Source organism: Bubalus kerabau, chromosome 22 (genome assembly GCF_029407905.1).
Source record: "Bubalus kerabau isolate K-KA32 ecotype Philippines breed swamp buffalo chromosome 22, PCC_UOA_SB_1v2, whole genome shotgun sequence".
Lineage (NCBI taxonomy): Eukaryota > Metazoa > Chordata > Mammalia > Artiodactyla > Bovidae > Bubalus > Bubalus kerabau.
Genome location: NC_073645.1, coordinates 38,737,792 through 38,765,311, shown reverse-complemented (window position 1 = coordinate 38,765,311; position 27,520 = coordinate 38,737,792). Strand labels below are relative to the sequence as shown.

The window sequence follows — 27,520 nt, the reverse complement described above, 5'->3', positions numbered from 1 at the left end:
CAGTCACATGTGGCTGCGGTCTGGCTAAATCACCAAGAAACACATCAGTTGGCTGAGGGTAGGAAGCCGCATCAAGGGGCCGAGGAACACAGCGGGGCTTTGGCTTTCTGCGCCTGGGGCATGCGAACCTGCCCCCGGGCCTTTGCTCCTGGGAGGTCACGTTTGCTTCCAGGGAGTGGGAGGACCGGGGCTTTCTGAAGGACAGCCTGAGCCCCCCTTCCCAGCCCGTCCCTGGCAAACACTGGGCCTCTGCTTCAGGAAGCCAGAATGTACTGTCCAAGGAAGGGACCAGCAAGTCAAGAACCACCACCCCAAACACCACCACCCCCCACCGCCTGCCTGCAAAATCTGTTCAACATAGACTCTGATTTGCTGAAGGATGCTTTCCAGATGTGTTCTCCAGTAGGCTGCTGGAGAAGAAGGGCTAAGGTAATTTTCTAAAAACAGAAAGAGGAAAAATCTGTTTTGTGTCACTGTTCCAGAAAATTACCATTCCCCTGCTCTTGCTTTGTCATCCTAGGCAGCGTGTTTTTCTAATTGATTTTATTCTTCATAGGAGATCAGCAGTTTTAACAAACGTACTGATGTTTAGTCATTTAAAAAAATATATTTTCCCCCTAAACTCCTGGTGGAAAAAAATAGCTTTTCTTAAAATGCTTTTATTCTATGAGCTCATATGGCTGAGAGGTTTTTAAGTAACACCTCAGGATCCCTAGCTTCAGATTTGTTGAGTTTGTTTTGGTCAGACTTAACTGCCCTCAGTGACACAGGTTAACCTGTTTTAGGCACAGATGTGTTAATACTTGATTTTATTGCACTTCGCAGAAGCTGTTTTATACAGATTGAAAGTTTGCAACAACCCTGCATTGAACGAGTCTGTCTGCACCGTTTTTCCAGTAGCATTTGCCCACTTTCTGCCTCTGTGTCACATTTTGGTAATTCTTATAATAGTTAATACATAAGTGATTTGTGGTGGTGGTCTGTGATCAGTGACCTTTGATGTTGTTATTGCATTTGTTTTGACATTTTTAACAGCAGAGTATTTTTAACTAAGGTATGTACATTTTTTGGACCTAATGGTATCCCTCACTTAATGAGAATGCTATATAGTAAAAGCAAAACTTTTACATCCATGGGAAAGCCAGAATATTCGTGTGACTTGCTTTATTGCAGTATCCGCTTTACTACTTGCAACATCTCTGAGGTCTGCTCATCTGTCATATAAAGACCAGCAGAAGATAGATTAAGATACATATTTCTCTGTGTTGAGCTTGCTGTATTTTTTTGTGGCAAGACCATTAGAATGGACCAGAAGTTGGGGAGAAAAGATGAAGGGGTGGGAAATAAAAATGTGTTGCACAAAGTGTATTCTAGGTTCTGAGCAAGGTGCTTTATATAACTGTCAGTAAGGTATCACGGCAGCCGTTTAAGGCAACTCTAGTTCCATTACCCCATTTTCCTGGTGATGAAACTGAGGATTAGAGATGTCCAATACGTAGCTAAGTTATTTAACCATGGAAGGTAGGACTGGGATTAGAAACAGGTGCATGCCACTCCCAGGGCCGTCATTTTTTGGCTCTTCCAACTGACCCACTGAGAGTGCTTTTAGAAACTAAATGTCTTGAGTTGAGATCCAAGACTTTAAAGCCCTAATACTCATGTTGGATTCAGAGCAAAACACCAGTAATTTCTAACACAAGCAAATTAATGAATGGATTCTAGTCCAAGCTTCTGAGTTGCTAGTGGGTCAGCAAGTCTTGTGGTCCTGTATAGGCAGTGGTGTTGCCCCAAAGACTCCTTAATAAAAGGTAGCCTCGTCCATGGATAGACTCACCACCTTCTTGGGCAGAGTCTTGCACCCTCTCTGACCCCTCCTGAGCCCCAGTGTTGCCTGCAGAGTGCTCGCTGAGGCTGTGTGGAATCTTAGGAAGAGGACTGAAGAACACTCTGGTCAAACAGTGGGAAGGACAGAGCAGTTATACACTGCTGCTGCTGCTGCTAAGTCGCTCCAGTTGTGCCCGACTCTTTGCGACCCCGTAGATGGAGCCCACCAGGCTCCCCTGTCCCTGGGATTCTCCAGGCAAGAACACTGGAGTGGGTTGCCATTACACTAGATGACTTTAATTCAATCGCAGGGAAATTGAAGTCCAACATCCTCCTTACTTCTCCCTTCTTGGGCTGTTATAGACAGCTAGCAATTCCTCTTCCAGTGAAAGCCCTCTGCCACCGCTCACCATGTGACAGTGAGCAGGACCTTAACCTCTTTGGCCCTCAGCTTTCTTGCATGTGAGATGCGGGGATCCGGTAGAAAGATCTGGTCTCTAGGGACTTCGCTGGTGGCCCAGTGGTTAAGCCTTCACCTGCCAGTACAAGAGGGTGCGAGTTCCATCCCTAGTCGGGGAGCTGAGATCCCGCGTGCCTTGGGGCCAAAAACCAAAGCACAAATGGAATCAGTATTGTAACAAATTCAATAAAAGACTTTAAAAAATGGTCTTCATCAAAAACATCTTAAAAAAAAAAAAAAGAAGATGTGATCTCTATACTCAAAAGAAACCAAATGCCTTGACACTAAAATCGTGTGTAATGGTGGAGTGGAATCATGGATGAAAATAATAATAACGCATGGAAAACAAGTGGGTTTCTTCTCCAAGTAGCTTCAAGTGTCCAACAGACTGTTCTGAAGTGGAAGGGAAATCCAAAGTTGTCAAGCATCATATGATGATGTTCAGGAACTCTGGTTAATTAGTGTCAGAGCCTGGATCCCATTCAGGATCTCACAGTTCTTCGCCCAAGGCTCCATTCCATCAACCACACAGCTTGTGTCCAAGTATGGGATTTGCCCTGGGGAGAAGAAAAAAAAAACACAAACATTTACAGGATTAGAATAATCCAGGATGAGTGAAACTGGGCATTACTAGTATGTTTTTGAACTGTTCCCCATAACTCTATTTTCCTAAAAATGTTAGCAGAAAAAGTAGGTAAATGATTTTTCCTCCACTGTCAAAAGACCATCTGCTGTTTGAGAAGACTCTCCTAGATTTTATCATTATAATCATTTTTCTATTTCCAGTTAGCAGCATGCTTCCTTTAATACGATATTTTCTGCATAAACCACTGTTTTCTCTTCAGCAGATTTCCTAAGGCCAACTTGGCATTTGCGGGCATTTTTCTCCTCTTTAAGGGTGGGAAATTTCTCCTTTCAGAGGGAGATATATTTCTACATTAGTGCCTATTCATTTTCTTTTCATTTTCTCAGAGAAAAACAGTCAGGCTCATCACTGCTGTTGTCATGGAGATTTCATGTCTCCAGAAGACACGCACTTGTGGAATTTCTTTGTTAATCCCACCCTGGCCGTGTAAGCTTTCTTGTTTGGATCACTGCAGCCCAGGCAGAGGAAGTCATTGAAAAAGGTTATCGTGTGGTTCTTTACCCGGGGTGGGCAGGAGGATATGTGTACCGGGCCATCCTGGGATGCGGGGCTGGTTGGCCACTGGACAGATGGAGGTCTGAGAATCGTGCAACCTGCTAGATGCTTGACTCCCGTGGTGCCATGACCTCAGCACAGTCGCAAGCCACCTCTCTTATCTTCCCTGCAAACCGTCCTCTCCTGGGTGCCCCACTACACTCTGTGACTCCACAGTCTACTGAGCTGATTCTGCCCCCTTTTTTTTTGCAGTCTTGATTTTCTTTTTTAAAAATATTTATTTATTTGGCTGTGTCGGGTCTTTGTTGTGGCACTGAGGATCTTCGATGCATCACTCGGGATCTTTGGTTGTGGCACACAGGCTCTGGAGCACGAGGGCTCAGTACTTGTAGCACTAGGGCTTAGTTGCTCCATAGCATGTAGGTAGGATCGTGGGGCCTTTCAGGTGGCACGAGTGGTAAAGAACGTGCCTGCCAATGCAGGAGACATAAGGGATGCGAGATTGATCCCTCAGTTGGGAAGATCCCCTGGAGGGGGACATGGCAACTCACTTCAGTATTCTTGCCTGGAGAACCCCATGGACAGATGAGTCTGGCGGGCTACAGTCCATAGGGTCACACAGAGTCGGACACAACTGAAGCAACTTAGCACATATGCATACAGGATCTTAGTTCCCCAATCAAGGATTGAACCTGAGTTCCATGCATTGCAAGTCAGATTCTTGGCCACTGGACCACCAGGGAAATCCCCAGTCTTGACTTTCATTCTGTCCACACCCACCATGAGCTTCCCTGGTGGATCAGCTGGTAAATAATCTGGCTGCAATGAGGGAGACCTGGGTTCGATCCCTGGATTGGGAAGATCCCCTGGAGAAGGGAATGGCTACCCACTCCAGTATTATGGCCTGGAGAATTGCATGGACTCTGTAGTCCATGGGGTCACAGGTTGGACTGGACTGAGTGACTTTGACTCACTCACTCAACACCTACCATTCAGGGCATCCTCCTTCCCTCCTCCTCCTCTAGTCCTCAGTTCTTGCCTCTGGGTACTCACTGGCTCAGCCTCCTTCCTTCCTTTGGCCAGTTTCCTGCTCTTCTCAACTCTGCTAGAGCAGGGAGGGCACAGAAGAAGCTTCAAGCAAATCTTTGCTTAAGAACGGAAACACCCAAGAGTCCTTCTCTTCTGCAGACCTGATCGTGTTATTTCTCTGTTTAAAATCCTTTGGTGGTTCCCACTGCTTTCAGGATAAAATCCAGCCTCTTAGGTCATTCAAGGCCCTTGCTGATCTTGCCAGCACCATCTCCTGTCACTCACCTGTGGCCCCGCCATCCCAAGTGAACAATTGACAATTTTCTGGATGAGGCATGTGTTAGCTGCTGCTGTTGTTTTTGTTTAGTTGCCAAGTCATGTCTGAGTCTGTTTGACTCTGTGTATTAGGTGTAGTGGTTGAGAATGTCCTGTGGCTCTGGAGTCGCATAGAATGTGGTCACATTTCAGCTCCAGCACAGAGTTCTACAACCTCCGAGGAGTTACTTAACCTCTCTTTGCCTCAGTGTCTCCATCTGCTAAATGGGACTGGGAGTATCAACTATTACAGTTAAAATTAAATATGTGAATACATGCCAGACACTTCGATCAGTGCCTGGCAGGTACAAATACTCTATGATTGTTCTCCTGGGATTTTTATGAATGTGGTTACTTTATCACTTACTGCTTCCTTCTGCAGAGGGAACACCCTCTTCCACCTTTACCTGAAGGATCCTACTGATCCTCCAAGCCTCAGTCTCAATATTACAACTTCTCTGAAACTAGTTCCTGTTGTGTTAAAAGCTTAAATTGTAGAGTAAGAATTTGTTGTTGTACAGTTGTTAAGAAGTGTTCAACTCTTTGCAACCCTATGGACTACAACATGCCAGACTTCCCTGTCCCTCACTAACTCCTGGAGTTTGCCCAAGTTCATGTCCATTGAATCGGTGATGCTATCCAATAGTCTCATCCTCTGCCACCTTCTTCTCCTTCTGCCTTCAGTCTTTCCCAGCATAATGGTCTTTTCCAATGACTCAGCTCTTCATATCAGGTGGCCAAAGTATTGGAGCTTCAGCTTCAGCATCAGTCCTTCCAATGAGTATTCAGGATTGATTTCCTTTAGGATTGACTGCTTTGATCCCCTTGTTGTCGAAGGGACTGTCAAGAGTTTTCTCCAGCACCACAGTTTGAAAGCATCAGTTCTTTGGCACTCAGCCTTCTTTATGGTTCAACTCTCATTGAGTACATAACTACTGGAAAGACCATAGCTTTGACTGTACAGACCTTTGTCAGCAAAGTGATGTCTTTGCTTTTTAATATGCTGTCTAGGTTTGTCATAGCTTTTAAATCCTGGTTCTGCTATTCACTATTTCAATCTAGTCTAAACTCAATAAGATGTTGTTTCCTCCTCTGTGAAATTAAGATAACAGAGTAATTGTCCTTACCTTATTAGAGTTGCCAGGGAAAAATACAAAGTATATGAAGACGTACCGAACATATTCTAAACACTTGATTCATGTTGTGTTACTTTTATTAGCAACCTTTCTTGTCTTTTATTGAGAACTAGCCATAATGGTATTACCATCTTTTTACTTGTTTCTCTCAGCTTCTAGATGGCAGGTTATTTGGGTTTAGGGACAGGGAACTCATTCATCCTTATTAACACATACATTTGACCCGTCATTCAGTCAATACAAAGGACAAGAAGTCAGCTGCTTTATCAATACCTGTAATCATTTGCACACGTTGCTTTGAGAGATTTCGGTGACTGTGTTGTTGGGATGGGAGCATCTTTAGAGAGAACTGTTTTGTTTCTTTGGAAGATACTGGAGACGGGAGGTTAACTTATGACACCATTTCACATGTCATTTGACACAAAGGTGATTAGGGATGGGAGAGGTAGCTCATCCAGGAAGCTCTGAAATTCAACTCCCAAGAACTTTGAGTTCCCAAGAACTCGAAGGAAGTAAAGATACTTCCTTTATCTGTGGGATTGACTACACCATGCTGGTTTTTTGAGAGCATTTTGCTAGTAGAGGAAAACAACAGAATGGGAAAGACTAGGGATCTCTTCAAGAAAATCAGAGATACCAAAGGAACATTTCATGCAAGGATGAGCTCGATAAAGGACAGAAATGGTATGGACCTAACAGAAGCAGAAGATATTAAGAAGAGATGGCAAGAATACACAGAAGAACTGTACAAAAAAGATCTTCACGACCCAGATAATCATGATGGTGTGATCACTGACTTAGAGCCAGACATCCTGGAATGTGAAGTCAAGCAGGCCTTAGAAAGCATCACTACGAACAAAGCTAGTGGAGGTGATGGAATTCCAGTTGAGCTATTCCAAATCCTGAAAGATGATGCCGTGAAAGTGCTGCACTCAATATGCCAGCAAATTTGGAAGACTCAGCAGTGGCCACAGGACTGGAAAAAGTCAGTTTTCATTCCAATCCCAAAGAAGGGCAATGCCAAAGAATGCTCAAACTACCGCACAATTGCACTCATCTCACACGCTAGTAAAGTAATGCTCAAAATTCTCCAAGCCAGGCTTCAGCAATATGTGAACTGTGAACTTCCTGATGTTCAAGCTGGTTTTAGAAAAGGCAGAGGAACCAGAGATCAAATTGCCAACATCCGCTGGATCATGGAAAAAGCAAGAGAGTTCCAGAAAAACATCTATTTCTGCTTTATTGACTATGCCAAAGCCTTTGCCTGTGTGGATCACAGTAAACTGTGGAAAATTCTGAAAGAGATGGGAATACCAGACCACCTGATCTGCCTCTTGAGAAATTTGTATGCAGGTCAGGAAGCAACAGTTAGAACTGGGCATGGAACAACAGACTGGTTCCAAATAGGAAAAGGAGTACGTCAAGGCTGTATATTGTCACCCTGTTTATTTAACTTATATGCAGAGTACATCACGAGAAACGCTGGACTGGAAGAAACACAAGCTGGAATCAAGATTGCCGGGAGAAATCTCAATAACCTCAGATATGCAGATGACACCACCCTTATGGCAGAAAGTGAAGAGGAACTCAAAAGCCTCTTGATGAAAGTGAAAGAGGAGAGTGAAAAAGTTGGCTTAAAGCTCAACATTCAGAAAACGAAGATCATGGCATCCGGTCCCACCACTTCATGGGAAATAGATGGGGAAACAGTAGAGACAGTGTCAGACTTTATTTTTCTGGGCTCCAAAATCACTGCAGATGGTGACTGCAGCCATGAAATTAAAAGACGCTTACTCCTTGGAAGGAAAGTTATGACTAACCTAGATAGCATATTCAAAAGCAGAGACATTACTTTGCCAACAAAGGTTCGTCTAGTCAAGGCTATGGTTTTTCCTGTGGTCATGTATGGATGTGAGAGTTGGACTGTGAAGAAGGCTGAGAGCCAAAGAATTGATGCTCTTGAACTGTGGTGTTGGAGAAGACTCTTGAGAGTCCCTTGGACTGCAAGGAGAGCCAACCAGTCCATTCTGAAGGACATCAGCCCTGGGATTTCTTTGGAAGGAATGATGCTAAAGCTGAAACTCCAGTACTTTGACCACCTCATGCGAAGAGTTGACTCATTGGAAAAGACTCTGATGCTGGGAGGGATTGGGGGCAGGAGGAGAAGGGGAAGACAGAGGATGAGATGGCTGGATTGCATCACTGACTCGATGGACGTGAGTTTGAGTGAACTCCGGGAGTTGGTGGTGGACAGGGAGGCCTGGTGTGCTGCGATTCATGGGGTCTCAAAGAGTTGGACACGACTGAGCGACTGATCTGATCTGATCTCTAAGGACAGCATAGGGTTGTGATATGTAAAGCTGGCAGATTACCATGATGAAAATTCTCCCACCTAGTCCACTTTCAAGCTACCACTGTGAAGTTAACCAACTCGCAGAATTCATGAAAATGTACCAGTCCACCTGCTTGCACAACCACTGTATAAACTTCTTCTGCCTTTAGTTTTTCTATCTGTTAAATGTGGATCCCATAAAGTGATCATCGTGTCTCCAAACATGAATGGCAGAGGGAGGTGGATCAGAGGTGAAGGAACCAGTGAAATGTTCATATTTCAGCAATGCCTCGTGGGCTCACCATTATTTTTGAAACTCTTGGCATCCGCTGGCTGGTTTTGTCTTAGGACTGAGATCTGGGCTGACAATCTTCTCTCCAAAACCAGCCTGTTCAGGGAGATGCTCAAGCAGTATATCTAGTTTTATCCTCCCAATCAGGGTTATGTTCTCTGCAGCAGACTAACTCAATTAGCCTTTCATTCCAGAGTCCAATTGTGAGTCAATTCTGAGGTTGTTAAGCAAAATGAGTCTGGTGGCATTAGCCTCCCGCTGGAGGATAGTAATCCGAGTCACGGTGCTGTTCAGTTAATAGTCTGCTCGAGAGACTACGAGAAGCAGGAGGCTTGGAGACAGTGCGACCTTTCATCCCTCTCTGGGGGGGCAGCTGGGAGCGCAGGGCTGCCAGGTCAGGGAGCTGATCAGCTTGTGTGCAGAGCTGGAGTCCCAGCTGCCTGAACCACACAGTTGGCCTCTGCAAAGTTAGAAGCCCAGTGCCATGAGATCATTAACTTTCATGACCAGGAAAACTCTTCTGAAATTGACACTCGATCCAAGATGGATGCCATTGGTGCCAATTGAGTAAGTCTGAGTCACCTTTAGGGATTTCTTCTGAAAGATAAATCCTTTAACCAGGCTACAGAAAATGGCCAGGTTTTACGCCCTTCGGTGTGTTCAATTAGAGTCAGAAAACACCAGCTAGGCTCAGACTGTGGGAGGGATGCGGGCACACACACACACACAGGCGCATGCACCAGCCTCATTTGGAGGATTTTTGCCAAGCCACTTAACTGCACCACATGGCCCCGCTCGGGAAGCATTCTGAGGAGTGTCAGGTGCTGTGCAAAGAAAATAAAACAGAGCTCCAGCACCTGCCCCGGGGAGTCACAGTGATGGAACCAGGCACACGACATACGGAGTGTACAGATCGGCGCAGATAGGAAAGCTCAGACACGCCTTGTTTACATGGGTTCAAGGAGAGACCAATCCCATAGGAACACTGTGCAGCCTTTCCAATGTGCTGTGCACACAGATCATTTCATCAGGCCTTTTAATCTTCTTCCAGTTCAAATTGTAGGAAAAGGGCCCAGAATATGCTTCCTACAGATCCTTTACAAACCCCTGTGATCTCCACACATTCTACCTTGCTCAGCCCCACCCAGGCAACCCTGTTTATACCGTTAGAGATGCTAAGTAAATACAATTTCTTGGGTGGAAAGAGGTAAAAACAGCCCTGGGTATGTTGGCTGCCAACTCGAGTGCGCTAAAGAGAAGGAGCTAAGACAGCCATCCATTGTCTCCTGTAATTGCCAGATAATTTAGCTTCTCTTGAAGTCTATTGTGTTCCTCACATAGAAACAGAGCTGTTGTCTGCTCGGATGACCTCAGAGATGGCCCAGTTCTCATTTAGAATTTCTCCAACAATATCCTCTTCAGACTGAAAAACAGCTGGTTGGCCACAAAGAGCCCCTTTCCTTTGCAGACCAGTGATGTCTGCAGCCCCTTTGTACTTCGGCAACTTCACCACCACCCAGGGCTTCTGGGTGGACTGTGCTGGCCCGTGGAGGCTTCCCAAACTGCAGACAGATGCTGCACTTCGACCAGGGGATCCCCTACAGCCAGTCGCATCCTGAGCCAGCGTCACCTGGTCCCTTTTGCCTTTCCCTGCAGTGCTGGAAAGGCGAACTTCCCCCTCAGCATCCCTTGGCTGGAACATACCACTGCCCTCCCTGGAGTGGTAGATGAGAGATGACTTAGAAGACTAGATACGCATATTTTTAAAGCCACTAGGAATTACGGGAGCAGATGGGCTGTAGGATCCTATTTGGACGCCAGGGACATGTTTCTGTATAAAGTAAATATTTTCCCACTGTGGATCTCCGGTGAGTGTGTGCAGAAGCATATTTCCTAAAGATGCAAATAAGTCTAGTCAGAAATAAATATTGAAGGGAAACTTCAAAGCGTCAAGATTTCTCCAGTTGCAGGCCCTGAAGACTTCTCTGCAAAGAAGCAGACACAGGTGGGCGAGGGGATAGCCGGGGGCTTGTATATAAGAGAAGATGCTAACATTTTAAGAGTCTACACTCTCTGTATTTGGGGATGTTGAAAAAGGCCTATTGAGAAAGGAATTAGGAAAAATTATGTCTGTGCAGAAGCTTGGGCTATTTTGAAACACATCCTCCCCCCCTCCCCCAACTTTCTTCTGTTGCAGATCTCGCCTGGCCGATTTTTTCACCAACTGCCAGCCGGAGTCAAGGTCTGTCAGCAGCTGTCTAAAGGAAAATTACGCTGACTGCCTCCTCGCCTACTCGGGGCTTATTGGTAAGATGGGGAGACATGGGATGGGAGAAAATGCTGGTTCACAAACACCCAGAGTCCTTCCGTTGTAGCCTATAGCCTCTGTGGTTGTAAAAATCTCCTCGGAACCCTCTGTGCTGGCGTTTTGATGTTGAGTTCTTTAGGACTTGTCTCTAAAAAAGTGGGGGAAAAGAATAATGAATGCACAAAGGCAGGAATTATTAAAGAGCAGGGAGGCAGCAAGTGTGAAGACCGGGGACACATCTCAGTTGAAGAACTGACCGCACAGAACAGAAGTAAGTGGGGAAAGCATGGTTATGGAGGAGGAGAGCAAGTCAAACCAAGTGAACTGAAGTACATAACTTTGGAGAGGGGGAGCTTGGAAGTCATGCAGTCTGGGGAAGTCAGAAAGGCTGTTTCCCTGAAATGGCCCTTTGGAAGGAAAATCCCTGAAGACTTGGTGTTCTGCTTGCCATTAATAGTCTGGGTAATTCAGCTCCTGGTGGCGGGGGCAGGTTTCCCTAATATTTTTTCCCTGAGAACAAACATAGCAGAAGTAGTCTTGTTCTGTCTTTTAAGACCTGAGGTTCTTGGCATTCAGGAGAGCAGTGCAATTAGGCAAGGCACTGGTGAGTTGGGAGAGGACAGGAGTGAGGCAGGTTCGTGCCCAGAAATAAACAGGGCAGCAGGAGAAAAGGATGAGGCTCCTGGTACCGGGGCTGTAGGAAGCCTTGGAGGCAGGGCTCCCTCACGACTGTCGTGTGAGAAGGAACACATAGTGAAAGCTGGGGAAGGATGAGGGGAATCACAGTTGTCAGGAGCCTGATGGCTCAGCCAGGGCGCCAGCTCCTGCCACTATCACACTAGTCCCTGGGCAGGAAGAACGTCCTATCAAGAGGGACAGCACAGACCAGAGTCTTTGTCGCAGCATGTCTTCAGCAAGAGTCACCGGGAAAAGCGCTGGCCATACTGAAGGCTGGGATATGCAGGTGCTGTACACTCAGCCCAATTTTATTTGCAAGGATACCTGTGCTGTCTTGGGTAATACCTTTCACCAGCGACTGACCATTCTCACTGATAGGTCCCATGAGCTTATCTTCCTTAAGTCAGCCCTCCATTTTTATTTATTTTTTTATTTGGCCATGTTGTGAGACTGGCAGGACTGGCATGTGACTTCTTAGTTCCCTGACCAGGGATCAAACCTGTGACCACCCTGCAGTGGAAGCCTGGAGTCTTAACCACTGGGCAGCCAGGGAAGTCACTCCTCCAAATTTGCATTCAGTTTTTCCTTCTCTTAAATAAAGTAGTCCCTAGTAAGGATTATTTATCAATGATAGAATTACATGTTTAAGAAATAGCAATGAATTAAGTCGTGTTCATTGTAAAGAGTTTTTTAAAATGCAGAGAAACCCACAGTGTTAAAAGATCTCTAGCCCCACTCGCAGATATGACCACTGTTAATACCTTAGTCTGCACATTCGAGGTGCACGTGCTCATTGAAAACTCCATGTGGGTTCAAGCTCAACAAACTATTACATACCTGAGGATAATGAAATCACTGAAGGGAAGAACTAGTTGAAACAATGCATTCTGTGAGCCAAAATTTATTTCTCTCTTGGGTCCAGATCTTTCCCTCCACTCTGGTCATTGTGTTCTAAGATCTCTGAAGACAAAGTTAGTTCCTACCTTTTCCAAATGTCAGGGATCCATTCTGGAGCCAGACATACAGTGGGTGCTTAGCAGACATACTCTAACCTCTTCATTCAGTGTTGGGGGTGCCTGTTCTTTCTCACCTAAAGTTACAAGCTTCTCTCTGCTGTGGGTCGAAGTTTTCCTCCCAAGGTAGAATGGGAAATTGTTTAGTTCAAGTCAGTAAGGAATGTACAGCAAAGAAGATATGCCCTTGATCCATAAGAGCTTAAAAAGAATTCTTTTTTTTTTTTCTGTTTCTGAACCAAATATATCCTGTGGCTCACTGGACTGCCTATTACTTCTTACTTCCACAAAATATATAAAAACAGAAGGCTTCTTGGCATAAGTAGGCATTGCCTGGTGTGAGCCACCTGGGAGAAGACATTTGGGTTGTGTTAAGTGTAAATGCATTGTTTATTTGCACCAATACAGAACTCATCAGAAGAACAATGGATACACAGGAAGATGTGGGCAAGAGACCACCCAGCATTTCTTTGAGGATTTTTGAGGACTATTAAGACAATACTGGAGGAGCCACTGGCTTAGGAAATTTCCACTGTTTATTTCCAATTCCATCACAACTTGGAAGACCTTGTTTAAATCTGTTGAGAGTCTAGTGAGCAGAGGCGTCCTTGAATACATCTAGAACGTGGGGTAACCCATAAGGAAAGCTTCTAAGCTTCCCTGGGTTACTCTGAAGGAGCCATTTGCTTCTGAAGGAAGTAGATGGCAAAGTCCTAAAAGGCCTTTTAAGATATGTAAAACCAGCTCTATCTATTTGTGAAGATTAATGACATTTTCAAGAAAATGCAAGGGATTTGGCAATTCATGCATTCTAAGTTAATTCTCTCCTGCTCCACGACATCCACACCATTTGTGCAGAGAAAAATACCCTAAGCGCAGCTCAAGGAGTTCTGTTAGAATTTTTTAAGTAAATGTGTAAATTATTTTATGTGCTCAAGATAAATTGCCAAGAAAATGCACTGCTTAACATAATTTCCCACTCAGCAAACACAGTGTTTGTAATTATCCACGGTGTTATCCACAGCGCATCCGTAGTCAGAGGAACATTTGTTTCTTTTCAGGCTATAGGAAAGTTTATATCATCACACAGGAATAAAACGCCTTGCTTTTACTCTTTTAGGTACAGTCATGACCCCCAACTACATAGACTCCAGTAGCCTCAGCGTGGCCCCCTGGTGTGACTGCACGAACAGCGGAAACGACCTGGAGGAATGCTTGAAATTTCTGAATTTCTTCAAGGACAACACATGTCTTAGTGAGTTTGAAAAAATAGACAACAGCCACACAAACGTTTTCCCCTAAGTTCAAACTGTACTTTCATGTTTCCTATGTCCGCCTCCTCTGTGTGTGTGTGTGTCTCTCTCTCTTTTTTTTTTTCCTGATCGCTCATGGTGAATCCAGATCCTTTTAGCCACACTGCATGTTGCAGCAGGACCAGAGCAAGTGATGAACTGGGTGCTGCCAAGGTGGCGAGTCCAGAAGCCCCAGGAAGTGAAAGACTCAATAGCCAAGGGCACAGCGTGTGGGGAGGAACACTTCCACCCACAGATGAGATGTTGATCTTGGCAACCAGCCCCACATCAGTTCCAGAGGTTTTTAAAACCTGGGCAGCATACACAATGTGAAAGACTCGGGCAAGTTAGATGAGGGTAGGCCTCCAAGGGCTCTGTGAGAAAAATTAGAATGTTAACATCAATAGCCCCCTGGATGTTCAGGGTTGGCTCAGAGGAGAAGCAGCAGTTCTTGAGTGGAATGGGCTGGTGATGCAGCCAGGAGCTTTGAATATCTCCGGAGATGAGATGAGCTGGGGGTAGGGGTCTGGGGGAGGTTTCTGCTTGGAAACAGTACCATTATTATTGCAGGGTCCTTTAGGCAATTTGGAAACACGTTTCCCAGGGGAAGAGGGATAGAGAGAAATGTACAAGTGTGAACGATGAGCCTCATCAAATGAACTTCGAAGCACTGTGCCAAGTCTCCCTCCTATCCACCGAGATGTGTGTGCCACAGGCAAAGATCCAGCTGAATACCTCATTCGTGTCTTGCAGCAGCCACCATGCATTTATCGGGTGCCTCCTCTGTCTGCAAACTCCCTCTTAGGAGAAGTGTAACTTATATCTGGTTGGCCAAAAAGCTTGTTCGGGTTTTCGCGTAAGATGTTAGGGAAAACTTGATCAAACTTTTTGGCCAGCCCAATGCATTGTCTCATTGACTGTAACCTGCACAAGAATCCTAGGAGATGCACTTAATAGTATCTCCATGTCACAGTGGAATAAGCGGCTGGTGTTCACCTAGACCAGCCACGCCAGAGATAGGATCCAAAGCCCCACCCAGTTCCTTCCTCTGCAGCCCCTGCACCCCGTGGGCTTCTGCATCAGGCCTGAGATTGAGGGGCTGGTGGATAAAAACACAAGCCTGAACATCAAGGACCAGGTAGAACTTCCCAGTGGGAAGCGTGGGCCAAGGTTCACCTACCTCTGAGCACTGTGCCCTTAGGTGACAATTTCTCCATGGTATTCTGACTGACTTTTAAAGAATTAGCAAACTCTTTACTGCTTGTACACAGGAAAGCTATTAAGTGTTACTTCAAAAACCTCCTCATTGTTTCTTTTGTTGTAAAGAGAAATCTAAGAGATTCACTCAGTGGGTTCTTGGCTATAACCAAATGCTTTGATCATCTTAAAATGAAAACAAGCTTTTGGTTACTGAAATGAAGTTTCAAACCAGTCTAAAGGGTGGAGACATTTGCCAGAATAGCATTGGGCACTATATCATGGAACTATACCTTAAGCTTCTTCTTTGGTCTTGACAGAAATAAATCGTGTGTGTGTGTTTGTGTGTGTGTGTGTGTGTATCCTCTTTTTCACGTCCTGCACACTCTTCTGGCAGAATCCAGGTTTTAATGAAGATAAAGCAATGACAACAGAGGTCAGTGTGAGAAAAAAAAGATTATACTCACTTGGGCTGGAAAACCACTGCCTCAGAGAGAAATTAAAGTGGTCCCTGCTTAATAATACTTTGGTGAAGGGAAGAATGGTATCTTAATGCTAATGATTTTTTAATAAACATAAACACATTTGGTCTTCAATGAGGACCAAAGCCAGCCAGAATTTTTCATAGTCATTCCATTTATACTTTGATTAGATGGAGCACAGCCTACCAAAGACAAAGACTAAATTCAGCCTCTTGCAACAGGCCCTAGGGTAGAAGGAATTGGAATTTGTAGGTTTCAACCCAAATGTAATAACCCAGTTCCCCATCTCTTCAAATTAACCAAACCTCTCTAATTCCCGTAGCACAAGCATGATGCCAATCTATTGCTTCCCTGGTGGCTCAGATGGTAAAAGAACCTGTCTGCAATGCAGGAGACCCGAGTTCAGTCCCTGGGAAGGGAAGATCCCCTTAAGAAGGGAATGGCAACCCACTCCAGTAGTCTTGCCTGGAGAACCACATAGACAGAGAAGCCTGGCAGGCTACAGTTCATAGGGTCGCAAGGAGTCAGACATGACTTAGCAACTGAACAACAACGGTGTATTATATACTTTCTCTGTTTGCCTCCTCAACCAGAATATAACCTCCAAGAGGACAGGGACTTTTCTGTCGTGTTGGTGTCATTTGTTCCCTGCTGATTCTCAGCACAGAATAGTGCCTGGCACTTAGTAGGTATTCCATTGACACCTGAATGACTGAGTGAGCGAGTGGACAGTCTTCCCAAATGACAAGGCAAACATGCTGGAAATCACAGTTCCAACAAATGAAGTGGGTCTCCTGAATCTACATGCCTTAATGGGGCAAAGGAAGGTTTTGTTTTATTGTTGTAGTCCGGGGTCATTTAAGGAAACTGGTTGCCCAAGTACCACCTTCTTTACCCTCCACCCACCCGTTAAGCTCTGTAACCCAGCTCGGAGCTCAAGAAGCATTGATATTAATTTGAAGCTGTTTCCTACAGACTAAAAAATGTAAAGTTTTCAAAAACAAGCTTCCAATTTGCTGAACTTCAAGGATAACAATTTTAGAACAAAATGTCACTTCTGAGAGGAAGATTAGGCTTAAATTATTCTGTCTCGTATATCGAAAAATGCCAGCTAAGAGTCATATATTAACAATTTGCACATTCAGGTCCCAAATGGAAGAGTTTGATTTCTTATACAATGAATATGAAATAAAAAAAAAATTCCTAAATCCAGGCCAAATCCCTGAGGACCTGATTAAAACCTGTTTTTTATTCATCTCGGGGAGGGGAACAACACACAACCAATTTACTCTTGCCATAAAAAACAATCTAATCCCATGAAATTGTAATAAGCTTTTAAAGTTTTACATTTTAAACTTTTCATTTAAGCAGGGCTGCACCTTCCTAATTATGCAGATTTTGTTCAGAAGACTGGGAGCAGAAAGCAAAAAAATAATCTTGCTTACATTTTCACGATATATTATTGATGAGGTTTAGGATGTATTTTTCTTTTAAAGAAATCGGTTGTGTTTATACTTTGAGCAATGCTGAGCTCATAGTAGGTGCTCTTTGGTAGCGGATCACATTTTTTTTTTTTTTTTTTTTTTTGCTGTTTGATTTCACTGCCTGCTGAATTCGTATGAATGCTACTGAGTCACCCCAGTCTCATAATTAGGGATGTGGTACTTATTAATTAGCTTGCCTTTAGTATAAAATTTTGACACAAGCATTTTTTTGAAAGATGGAACAGTGATTGTGATCCCAAATAGCAGGTCTGAGGCTATTTTGAGTCACGTTTCAAAAGACTCGACTGATGGATGTTTCAGGGAAAGGATCTTATTCAGTACCTGCTACCTGAAGAGGGACATGGTCAATATTTGTTGCACTCACAGAGCATAGGTAAGTGTCCAGTTCAGGGTTTAATGAGTGAATTGATTTTAGAGCACCTGACCCATGGCTGGCTCTCAGTATGTAGGGGGTGGATGGATGGATGGGTTTTGCTTAGAGAAGTCCAGTGCTCTCATCAGAATTTCTAGTGTGCCTCTCTGGCTTCACGTATCCTGTCTGTTACATTTGCCGCTTGACTTTGAAATTGGATTTCCTCCTGTTTTACTGCAGAAAATGCAATTCAAGCCTTTGGCAATGGCTCGGATGTGACTGTGTGGCAGCCAGCCCTCCCAGCTCAGACCACCACTGCCGCCGCCACCACAGCCTTCCGGGTCAAGAACAAGCCCCTGGGGCCAGCAGGCTCTGAGAATGAAATCCCCACTCATGTTTTACCACCTTGTGCAAACTTACAGGTAAGAGAACAGGCCCGAACTCTCCATTGGCTCGGTCTTCTGGGTGGGGACACAGACTCATTTTCTGAAATGCGTTTAGAGATGGTTGGAAAGAGATAGAATGCTGCTCAGGTTTAAATCTTAAAAGTGCATTTTAACCACAAGAGGTGAAGATCATGATGTACTGTAGAGTGGAGAGACAGATGGCCTCTGGGACCAACTCTGCCATTTACGAGGCATGGGCCTTTGGTCCAAGCAGTAAAATGAGGGGCTTGGCCAGATGAATCCTTAAGCTTTCTGTTTGCGAAGTGGTAGATTTGAGTTAGCTATTTGTTTATTTAGTATGCTTTTCAGTGTTCTGTCCAAAGCAGCAGCATTCAGAAAAGGAAGAAGGAACTCTTGGCTTTCTAAAAAGAATTTTTTAAAATTTTATACAACTGTTAAAGGTTACTCTCCATTTACAGCTATTACAGAATAGTGTCTATATTCCCTGTGTTGTATAATACATCCTTGAACCTGTCTTATACCCAGCAGTTTGTGCCTCCCACTCCTGTATTGCCCCTCCCCCCAGCCCTTCTCTCTACTTGTAACCTCTAGTTTATTCTTTCTGTCCATGAGTCTGCTTTGTTTTTGTTATATTCACTAATTTATTGTATTTTTTAGATTCCACATATAAGTGGTATACAGTATTTGTCTTCTTCTCTCTGACTTATTTCACTTAGTATAATGCCTTCCAGGGTCATCCGTGTTGCTGCAAATGGCAAAGTCCCATTCTTTTTAATGGCTGAGTGGTTGTCCGTTGTGTGTGTATCTTCTTTATCCATTCATCTGTTGATGGACACTTAGTTGGCTTTCGTATCTTGGCTATTGTAAATAATGCTTCTGTGAACATTGGGGTGCAGGTATCTTTTCAAATTAGCATTTTGTTTTCCTTGTATATATACCCAGGAGTGGAACTGCAGACTCATGTGATAGCTCTGTCTTTAGGTTTTTTTGAGAAACCTCCCATACTATTTTCCACAGTGGCTATACCGACTTACATTCTCAGCAACAGTACTCAAGAACCCCTTTTCCCACATCCTCCACATGTTGTCCGTGTCCTTGTTGATGATAGCCATGCTGACAGGTGTGAGATGATATCTCCTTGTGGTTTTTATCTGCATTTCCTCTTTGGAAAAATGTGTATTCAGTTCTTCTGCCCATTTGTTAGTTGGGTTGTTTATTTCTTTGGTGTTACATTGTATGAACTGTTTATATGTGCTGGATATTAATCCCTTATCAGTCATATCACTTGGCAAATATTTTCTCCCATTCAGGGGATTGTCTTGGGAGCCCTTGGCTTTGTCTCCATCACTAGCATTTAGACTCAATGTGGAATATTTAACTCTGTCTAAAGCTATACCAGAGACAGTGTTATTAGTGAAGTATTAAGGCAAATGTAGCATCCTGGACAGCTTCATTCTTCAGGAAGCACAAGAAGATACTCTTGCGTTTGAGTTGCTGTGAAACACTGCACTGAAAGCCCCTCGTGGAACAGAATCCAGTGAAAATGGCCCAGAGGCTTCTTTGGAGTTGAGGCAGATCTCTAAGGGCCAGGACCACGATGACCTACGAATGGTCATTTCCTGACTTTAGTCAAAGCAGAGTGCCTATTCTGCCTTTTTATTTTTTTCATCATAATGAGTATTCAGCTATTTGGGAACCTCTTCATATCTTCACCAAGGATTTCCACACACCTCACCTCCTTGGGTACTACCCTCCTGGGGGCTGGGGGAGGGATGGTATGATTGTGCTCTTACTGCAGCGTTGTCCACCTTGTTCTTTCATCAGAAGATGTGGGGCTCAGTGAGGGGACACTTCGGCTCGAGCCCACAGAGCTGGCACGTCATGGAACCGGCCCTGGAATCCAGAGGCTTGTGTTCTTTCCACGATTCCTCCTGGATTTGAGAGGCAGTGTTGACCACGTGGTGACTGCTGCCTCCTGCCATGCTAGAGGAAGGGACATGTGCCAAGCACAGTGCTGTCCCTTCAGCCTTGTCACAGAAATATGTCCTCCCACCTCTCCACCACCCCCACCCCGGGCCCCACTGAGATCCCCCTCACCAGAACACTTACCAGAAACTTCTCTGCGAATACCTTCTTGACTCACCGCCTCGTCTGTTCCCTAGAAAGTATTGGGGCAGTTTTTCTTTTTTTTCTGTTTTACACTATTTATTCATTTATTTGGCTATGCTGGGTCTTAGTTGTGGCACATGGGATCCTTCGTTGTGGCGCTCAGGCTCCTTGCTAGTTCTTCTTCTCTCTAGTGCAGTCCCCAGGCTGAGTTGCCCTGCTGCATGTGGGATTTTCATTTCCTGAAATGGGTCAGGGATCAAACCTGCGTCCCCTGCATTGGAAGGCAGATTCATAATCACTGGACCACCAGTGAGGTCCCGGGGGCAGTTTTTCTCCTTCTGCTTTGCTTGCTATCTTCTCACCCCAACACTCCCCTCTTCTTCTTAGATATCCCATCTGCCATTCAGCTGAGCTGTGTTTCTGTTCTCATCCTCCTGGGTCCCTACCAACATCACACTCTCAAACGCACTCACACAGAAGACTAAGGAGAAGGTGGGTGGGAAGGCATCCAGGGTCAACCAGATGTTCTTCATACTTCTAAAGCATTTCCTGAGCTGTCCCCATCTTCAAAGCACCATGCAAAAAATGCCAGAAGTAGGAGGAGGCTTGGGGAATACTGCGGCATCTAACCACCCTACAGCAGAGCCCTGCAGTTCAGGGAGGGGAAGCCGCTTGCACCAAGTCACCAGCTGGTTAGAGGTGTGTCTAGAAGCAGACGTAGCACCACAGAGCAGTCTCTTCTTTCTCCGTGGCCAAGCCTCAGTGTCCTGCTTCCTCCTAGGTCAGCCTTCGGTTCTTGTCGGGTCCGCTCAGACTCCAGCATCAATAAAGACTGGTGGCCAGATGAGGGTAGGACCCTGTTATAATGAGGTGATAACAGTGGCCAGAGGTGGTTCCTGACCACAGGAAGAGGCAAAGCTCTGGCTGCAGCAGAAACAGGTTCTTCTCTGCTCGTGTCTAAGTACATGGAGCTTGACGGCAGAGGCAGTGTCCAGCCTGCTTATTAACCTCCTTTGGTGTTCTGGAAACTTCATGGAGGTGGGCATTCAAAACTGAAATTCTGTCCTCTGTGAATGTACAAATGGTAGGCAAGATGCAGCTGGTCAGTGTCTTTGGAAGTTCAGACTCTGTGACTAGGTGGCATCTCAGAAGAATAGTTATTTTGGAAGCTCCTTGAAATCAGTTTTTCCCCATGGGAGAGCAGTCTGCCAGCCATGAGGAGGTGGTGTTCTCTGCATCTCCCTGCCCGCCCCCACCCCACCAGATCATCTGTCCTCTGCTTTTTGTGGTGTGGTGCTTGGCCTGGCCACCAGCATTTACCTCCATCTAGATCTGCTCGACCATCTCCCCTGTAAGGGGAACCCTGTACCAAGGCAGGGTTTCCCTGCCAACGTCAGGGGACCCATGAGATCTATTCCCAAGAAATAGCCTTTCCTCCCCCTATATTAGTGGTAGGGACTCTGCCTCATAAACAGAGGGACAAAGTACAATTAAAGTGTGATGTTTCTCTCAGGATTGCCATTTAACTTCTCAGCAGAGTGGGGCAGTGGAGATGGGGGAATACAGAGGAAGCGGGGGGACAGCTGTACCTCTCTTCCCGATGACACACGCACAATCCACCCACCTGGGAGCTAAACAGCATTTACTTCTAGGGAGCTCTTAAGGGTACCACGAAACCTCACCTTACCTCCTAAGATGACTCTATCAGAGCTCATTTTTGCACATGTGAGGCAAGGGGTGAGGGCTTGGGTTTTGCAGTCAAGCATGTGTGCAGACCCACACTCTCATCCTCACCAACGCTGTGACCTCTCCAAGCCTCCACTTCCTCATCTACAAAATGCTAGGACTTCTTTGGAGAAGGAAATGGTAACCTACTCCAGTATTCTTGCCTGGGAAATCCCATGCACAGAGGAACCTGGCCAGCTGCAGTCCACGAGGTTGCAAAGAGTCAGACTTCCTAGCTGCTAGATTGAGAGGATTAAATGGTGGTAATTTTTCATTGCCTGGGGTAGAGTAAATGTTCCAGAATGTCACATGTGATGCTTAATCCCAAGTCAGCTGGCCATTTAGTCCCTTTGCAAGAGATGGATGGTGGCATTGTGCTTCGCTTGGGGTGTTACACTGGGGAACGGTGGTGTGAGTTAGCACTAACAGTTGTAGAGTGAGTTTCATTTTGTGAAACATTTCACACGCATTGTGCTTTTTAGTCCTCACAGCATCCCACAGTCAGGTATGGTAGTCATCCTTCTCTTTTACAAATGAGGCAGCTGAGGCAGGGACATGCTAGGAACTTAACTGAGATCGCACAGTAATTCTTTGGTGGGGCTAAGATGTCTGACTCCGAGGCCAGCGCACGTTCGCCTTGCTCCGTGACCTGGGCTCTTTCTTTGAATTAGGAGTGGATAGAGAGGAAAAAGTAAAACATAGAAAAAGAGGTCATGCAGTATTTGTCTGTGTCTGGCTTATTTCACTTAGCATAATGTCCTCTAGGTTCATGATCTCATTTATATGTGGAATCTAAAAAAGTTGAACTGTTTAAAGCAGAGACTAGAATGGTGGTTACCAGGGCCTAGGAGTGGGGAAAATGGGAAGATACTGGTTATAGGTTACAAACTTTCAGACATGCAAGATGAACAAGATCTAGATATATATAGCATGGCAACAGTACTTAGCAATACTGTATTATATGCTTGAAATTGCTTAGAGAATACATGTTAGTTGTTCTTACCCCACCCCACGCCCAAAACTGCTAACTAGGTCAGGTGTGTAATAATATGTTACTCAGCTTGATTGCTGTAAGCCTTTCACAATGTATGACAGTGAGAGTGTTAGTTGCTCATTTGTGTCTGACTCTTTGGGACCCTATGGACTGTAGCCCACCAAACTTCTCTGCCCATGTGATTCTCCAGGCAAGAATACTGGAGTGGGTAGCCATTCCCTTCTTCAGGAGATCTTCCAGACCCAAGTATCATATCTAGGTCTTTTGCATTGCAGGCAGATTCTTTATCATCTGAGCCACCAGGGAAGCCCCCCATATACACATATATTGAAACATCAAGTTGTATGCCTTAAGTAAATACAATTGTTATTTGTCAATTATACCTCCATAAAGCTGTAGCAGGGTAGGGAGGATAGAAAAAAAGGAAAGGAGAAGCTGGATTTGACAGACCCATGTGTCCCAGTGCTTCCTGAAGGCAGCAGTTCGAATGATGGAAAAAACAGAAAGCTCATGCTTTAGGCAGGGATGTTTCATGACTAAATCCCAGGAGAGAGAGTATAAGGGAAAGACAAAATTTGCCAGTGAAACTTCTTGCAGCTTGATGATCTCTTTAAAATGACCTACATTAAGAATGGTTGAAAGAATCAGTGGAAGCCAGAGGATCGGGAGGGATGAGTGACTGATGAGAAATGGGACTTAGCCCATGAGAACGTGGTCCCTGGCGTTGATTTAGGACTCCTGCTTCAACATAGGGCTCCCAGGAGACTCATTTTTCCCATCTGTCCTTCCTTTGCCTGCCTGGCTGTCTTCAGACAAATTACCATTTGCCAGGGGGTCCTAGAAATATCTTAGCATGGCGTTTGTCCCAGTGCGTGTGTCATTACTCAGAATAGAACTGACTTAAACCAGCTTGGGATCCATTGGTAACAGATTTGGAGAAAGTCAACTATCTTTGGCAGCTTTAAAGTTCACTTCCCTTGAGAAGCACCCTCTTGTAATATTTTTAAATATACAATAATATGAGAAAACTCAGAGGGACTTGGGTTTCTGTCTTAACATTTGAGATAGATTTCCCCCTTGGAAGGGAAGAAATAAGAATAAACATTTTCAAAAGTCAGTTTCAAAGTGTAATTATCAACAAACCAAACACAATTCTGTTTGGGGAAAAGAGTAGCTTTGGGTGTGGTGTGCATAGGGCTCATCTGCAGTTCCTATGAAAGGCTCAGCTTTAAAAAAAGCAAAATTGATTGATTAGTATAAAATGTCATAGAAACATCCAAGAGCTAACCCCCTGAGGTGATAAAATACCAGGTTTTGGGTAACCAGCCAAGCTCCCATGTCAGGATTAATTGGCAGGCATATTAGTAGCAAGCGTCACACAGGCTGTGCTATTGTTGGCTATCCCTTTGACTTGTATAAAGTGGTCACATGATAAAGAAACATTAAAAATCCTACCAATTATTTCATCTTCTGTGCACTTGAGTGGCCTGGGAGCTGGAAAAAGCTCAGCATATTTAAATCAAATGGACTGTACTTGTCACTTATTTAAAGTAAATATCTTTTGGAAGTGTAGGTGTTAGAAAAAAATCTCTACTTTGCATTGTTGAACATCACTTAACTCTGGTGGCTTAAAGTGACAACCTCTTAAAGTAGCCTTTTTTCGGCCCTAGCTTACAATGACCAAATAAGACTGTACAGACTGGGGGATATAGCCTTGGGACTAGTGCTGAGGATCCTTGAGAAATCTTCACTGCCTCTGTCCCTTTTCTTGGAAGGAGATGTGATGTGTGATTGTGAGAAGAAAATCTGATAGGTGGGGCACACGCTCAGAGCCAAAGCTGCAGGATGGAGGTCAGGTGGTTGTGGGCACTTGGTAGGGACTCTTGGGAACATGGCTAGTGACATCCAAAGTCAGTTTGTTTTTATGAACCAGAAAAATATATCTGTGAGTGAGACATGGAGGGACAGCAGTTGTGGATCTCAGGTTCAAGTCCCCTCCCCTCATCCTAGTGGGACTTTTAAGGCAGCATTCTAGGAAAGGATTCATAAGAGCAACTTTTTCAATCAGAAAAGAGATGTGAGCAGGATCTAAATGAATAATTTTTGCAAGAATGCTTATTCCTAAAGTCAGCAATGCAAAGCCTGGCTGTCCCTTCCCCCCTTCAACAATCATGCCATTTTCTTTGGCAGTAAGACTGTGCTAACCCTGAGAGGGACCGTGCTGGCCCTCTGTGCGTCACGAGGGCAAAGACTTTGAGGTGGGCATTTTTTTTCTGGAGCAGACCACCTGGATTCACTCGATTTCAGGCTAGGTCTGCACCTCCCTGGCCTCTCAGTACAGCCCCTTCTCTTGGCCAAGTACAGTTTGAAGTTTATAGAAATGCGTTGGGCACTTGTATGTTGTTGTTTAGTCACTAAGTTGTGTTCAACTCTTTGCAAACCCATGGACTGTAGCCCAGGTTCCTCTGTCCATGGGATTTTCAGGCAAGAACCCTGGAGGGGTTGCCGTTTCCTTCCCCCGGGAATCTTCCCAACCCAGGGGTCTAACCCACGTCCCCTGCATTGGCAGGAGGATTCTTTACCACTGAGCCACCGGGGAAGCCCCTTGTTTGCTGTAGCACAACATTTACAGATTGGTAGTAGGAGCGGGAAAGCGAAAAGTGAAAATGAAAATCGCTCAGTCATGTCCAACTCTTTGTGACCCCATGGACTATACAGTCCATGGAATTCTCTAGGCCAAAATACTGGAGCAGGTAGCCATTCCCTTCTCCAGGGGATCTTCCCAACCCAGGGATCAAACCCAGGTCTCCCGCATTGCAGGTGGATTCTTTACCAGCTGAGCCACCAGGAAAGCCCAGTAGGAGCAGGGGGTGATGCAATTTGGCTGTCTTTAACCTCTGCATATAACCTCTTTAACTCATACATATTAGAATGTTTGAATATTGAATATTAGAATATTGCAAAAATCTCTATCTGAAAGAAGATCTTCCATCTTGGAAAAACAGCATGCCTTACCCTTCCGTTGCCCCAGTACTTCATCAGACCTTAAACAAAGTCCATCTGCCTGGATAGGGCCAGACCAGACTGGAAATGATTTTGAAGCTCTTCACAGACAGGCCAAACCCCAAAAGTCTCAATATGGCAAGAAGGCAATTATCCAACCCTGCTAAATACCCAGGACTCTGCTGGCTGTGACCAAGTGAAAATTTTAAGTGTTGAGTTTTAAAAGGAAAGCTGCCAATGGGTGTTCTGTAAATCATTTGTGCCAGCAGACTGACCCCATTATGTCAGCTAATCCTGGAAATACAGGAGGTAAATTTAAATCTTCTAGCATGAAGCACTTAATCAATATTCTAAATGTTTTCCTTGCAATTTATGCTAGCAGAGCAATGGGGTGCTTTGGCATCCCGTTAATCTTGTGGAGAAGAGGCGCTGGAGAGCAAGGCCAGGGTGGTGGGGTTTTGCACAGGCTGACTGCTGGGAGAGATGCTTATTCCACACCCGGCCCCTTGCATGGCGGACTTGTCCCCTGGACTCATGCCATGCTTGCCAGTGGTTAGAGCTGCCTTGCAGGTGCCTCCTTTTCAACCTGTGGTTGGCAGCCTAAGAGTCACTTTGCTGGGAGGAGCTCCAGCTTTGGAGTTGGTTGAACTTGAGTGAGGTTCCTAGTCACTTCCCATTGCTCTCTGCCCTGGGGCATATTTCTTACTGTCTCTAAATGTCTCCTGTAAGTTATCACCCACCTCTGGGGTTTGTTGTGAGGATTAGAGAACCAGTGCCACTGTGCAGAGGGCTCAGCGTGACTAGCCAGCCCTCTGCACTTGGAGGTGGCCGCTGTTACCATGATTGATGAGCTTTAGCTCTGGATCTTGGAGCCATACAGGAAGGTTGTTCTCTGGTTTGGGCTGGGGGGGCGGGGCATGGATGAGGAAAGATGGAGCCCTTTAGGTTTTGCTTCCTTGACTTGCAAAAAGGGTTTGAACCTCATGATATCCTGCTGCTTCCTCTATGTGGTCACTGTAGGATGTCCTAAGGAAGGAGGGGAAGGGAAGGAATATTCTATGGACAGCCAGCCAAGAAGGAAAGGAAACCAAGGCAATAAAGAAAGGACCTGGGATTAGAACTGTCTGAAGCTCCATCCCTCCATGCCCAGGAGTCTCATGAGAGAACTGCCTAAAAGCAGATTCTCGGTGCTGTGAGCTTGGAGCCATGACACTAGTCAGGTCTTGGTCCAGCCTGGGTGTCAGAGTAGGACTGTCTGCCCTAGGCCGTTGCCACATCTCCTTAACTAGTGCTGACACTGGGAAGAGGTGACACGCTGGTAAAAAGGAAGCACTCTTATTTGCTAAAAAGATAGTGTTTGAGAGCTAACCCTGCCTCTTAGCCTCAAAGACCAGGAGTTTGCAGTCTTTCCTGTTTCTGCATTCCACCAGCGCTCTTATTTGCCTAATATTTATCTTTAAACTCAATGTCTATTAATAGGTATACTGTTAATAACATTTGTGAAACCAGAATCAATGCAATAGCTCTCTATATTAAAAAAAATCATTATATATATTAAAGTAATAAAAATGTTTTTATGCTACTAAATAATGTCCCATATGCAAGTGGTTCCCCAACCCCACTTTAGGAAACATTAAAATCTATTCATATGACAGATCCTAGAGCTATTTTCTTTGGTAACTTAAATCGCCTCTGCTTTTTATGGTTTTGTATTAATAAAGCAAATATGCAAATGGTTCTCTCGGCGGGTCAAGAACTATTCTAAGCACATTACATAAATATATTTATATGCTATATGATGCTGGAAAAGATTGGGGGCAGGAGGAGAAGAGGGTGACTGCGGATGAAATAGTTGGATGGCATCATTGATTCAATAGACATGAGTTTCAGCAAACTCCAGGAGATGGTAAAGGACTGGGAAGCCTG

General features: G+C 44.9%; 1 protein-coding gene across 3 annotated transcripts in view; it reads left to right on the top strand.

The window, feature by feature from the left end:
- The window catches only part of GFRA1 (GDNF family receptor alpha 1), a 229,566-nt gene that overhangs the window by 181,773 nt on the left and 20,273 nt on the right, over positions 1-27,520 (top strand). For all 3 annotated transcript variants that reach the window (XM_055560050.1, XM_055560048.1, XM_055560049.1), the window contains 3 exons: positions 10,727-10,836; positions 13,649-13,783; positions 17,597-17,778. In XM_055560050.1, the coding sequence (XP_055416025.1) occupies positions 10,727-10,836; positions 13,649-13,783; positions 17,597-17,778 (427 nt within the window). The remainder of the gene's footprint in view (positions 1-10,726; positions 10,837-13,648; positions 13,784-17,596; positions 17,779-27,520) is intronic.